General features: G+C 36.2%; 1 protein-coding gene across 1 annotated transcript in view; it reads right to left on the bottom strand.

Moving 5' to 3' along the window:
• The window catches only part of LOC111403421 (1-acyl-sn-glycerol-3-phosphate acyltransferase 2-like), an 11,584-nt gene that overhangs the window by 3,002 nt on the left and 6,279 nt on the right, over positions 1–2,303 (bottom strand). Inside the window, exons 6-8 of the mRNA XM_023031923.1 lie at positions 832–909; positions 579–737; positions 163–288 (exon numbers count right to left, since the gene is read on the bottom strand). Of these exons, the coding sequence (XP_022887691.1) occupies positions 163–288; positions 579–737; positions 832–909 (363 nt within the window). The remainder of the gene's footprint in view (positions 1–162; positions 289–578; positions 738–831; positions 910–2,303) is intronic.

Below are 2,303 nucleotides of genomic sequence, written 5' to 3'. Positions count from 1 at the left end.
AAAAAAAAAAAAGATTAAAATCCAGAACTTGCTCAGCATGATTTGATCATAACTAGGTGTTACAAGATTCTTCATTTAACGTATTAATGACTCAGTAAACCTAAAGAGAGCAGGTTTTAGAATGTTCTGGAAAGGAAAAATTGTCAAAAGTTGATGGCATACCACAGAGGAACGTCCCCTGATGAGTCTTAACAATGTAGGCCGAGGCTCATTTTTTGGGATAGCCAGTGTAATGTTATATATTACTGGAACAAATGAGCGCAAATGAGTTACTGCTGCAACAAAACCCTGGTAAAACACCATTTGAAAAGATAAAACTCATAAATATAGACACAGAATATGCTTTGAAATTTTTCTTACAGACCAGCTGCGAAATATAAAATTTTAATCTTAGTGGCACAACATAATGAGAATAAAGAACATTAAAATGACCATTGGTTCAAGAAGATCGTTTAGTCTAAAGAAATAGCTATTTTGGAAATGAACCTCTAACTAAGGCAGGGAAATTTATGGCCTGAGATAATGAATCAACTATTGAACCTTTATATTTGCATATGTGCATTATTCACAAAAATAACCTTGGTGCGGGGAATCAGAACATTCCTCGGAACAGGAAAACCTGCTGAAGCTGCATATTCTTGGGCCGCTAAAAGCTTTTCCATCGTAAAGCGAGTTCCTTCAACAAAAAGAGCCAACCAAAAAGGCCGGGGGTAATCACTTAACCCTTCGAATCCTGACTGCAGCATAACACACCTATAAGAACTATGTTATAGACAAAGATGGCATTTATTCTCATAGAAATTTAGAACAAGAGGCCGAGCATAGTTGTACCTTCAGTGTGTTCTCATCTTTGGCCCAAGTTCTCTCTAAAAATAGAAAACCAGAAAACCACATTGACCAACCTAAAACCTGCATAAATGGTAGTATTTCCCTTATCCATGAAACAGTTTTTGCCAGTTTCATCGAATGAATAGTCGCAAATATTTTGAAAACAAAGCCATTCAACTTTTATGAAAATCAGATCAAATCAATGCGCTTTTTGAATAAAAATTATATTTTTTATTTTCTCCATCTTTGGATTATATGTTGTTGGAGGAAAGATGGGTTTACTAACTTGAATTAGTTAAGGCTTTTAAGAGGACAACACTAATAGGAAGAAGGAAGTGAAAAAGGGAACTTGTATTTCTCAAATTCAAGACTTTACACACTTTTTGGTTTGTTACAAAATGGAGGGCACTACCCCTTTATATAGTGTTTACAAGAAGATTCTAGTCCACACATTTTCTAGAGACACCTAAACCACATATCAAGATATTTTCCTAGAATTCTCTAGATATTCTTTATAAAACTACATATCTTACTTAGATATTTATATAGATATTTATATAGATTGTTCTAGATAATGCTTCTAGAAATGCTATGCATGTTGGGCCTTTTAATTGATTTGGGCCTATAAGCAAAATCCTTAAGCCCATATTATTTAGTCCAAAAATCAAGTTTACTACTCAACATCCCCCCTTAAACTTGATTTTGCTACTCCAAGTAGAGTTCTTAACTTGCGGAACACATCATGCTTGAGTGGCTTAGTGAGAATGTCGGCGATCTGCTCCTGAGAGGTTACATATTTCAGCTGCACTTCTTTCTTTGCAATGCTTTCTCTTATGAAGTGATATCTTGTATCAATGTGCTTGCTTCTATCATGGAATACTGGGTTCTTTGCCAATGCCAATGCTGATTTGTTATCAACATGGATTTCGATTGGCTTTTCTTGTGATACTCCAAGCGTCTTTTGCTGATTTGTTATCAACATGGATTTCGATTGGCTCTTCTTGTGATACTCCAAGCGTCTTCAACAAGTTTCTAAGCCAAATCGCATGGCAGACACTTGATGTAACTGCAACATATTCAGCTTCACATGTAGATAGTGCTACGATCGATTGCTTCTTTGAGCTCCAAGTGAAAACTGTATCGCTCAAGTAAAACACGTACCCAGTCGTACTCTTTCTATCATCACTATCTCCGCCCCAATCGCTGTCACTATATCCAACAAGTTTGAACTCATTAGATGATGAATAGACTAAGCCATAATCAAGCGTACCTTTGATGTAGCGAAGAATTCTCTTTGCAGTTTTCATATGGGTCATGGTAGGTGTCTCCATATAGCGACTAATGAGCCCAACTCCAAAAAGGATATCTGGTCTTGTGCACGTCAAATATCTTAGACTCCCAACAAGACTCTTAAAAAGTGTTGAATTTACTTTTTCACCTTCATCATTCTTCGACAACTTGATTCCGCATTCGAC

Source organism: Olea europaea, chromosome 11, assembly GCF_002742605.1.
Source record: "Olea europaea var. sylvestris chromosome 11, O_europaea_v1, whole genome shotgun sequence".
NCBI classification, from domain to species: domain Eukaryota; kingdom Viridiplantae; phylum Streptophyta; class Magnoliopsida; order Lamiales; family Oleaceae; genus Olea; species Olea europaea.
Note: the sequence above shows the minus strand (reverse complement) of the source record. Positions and strands in the feature narration are given on the sequence as shown.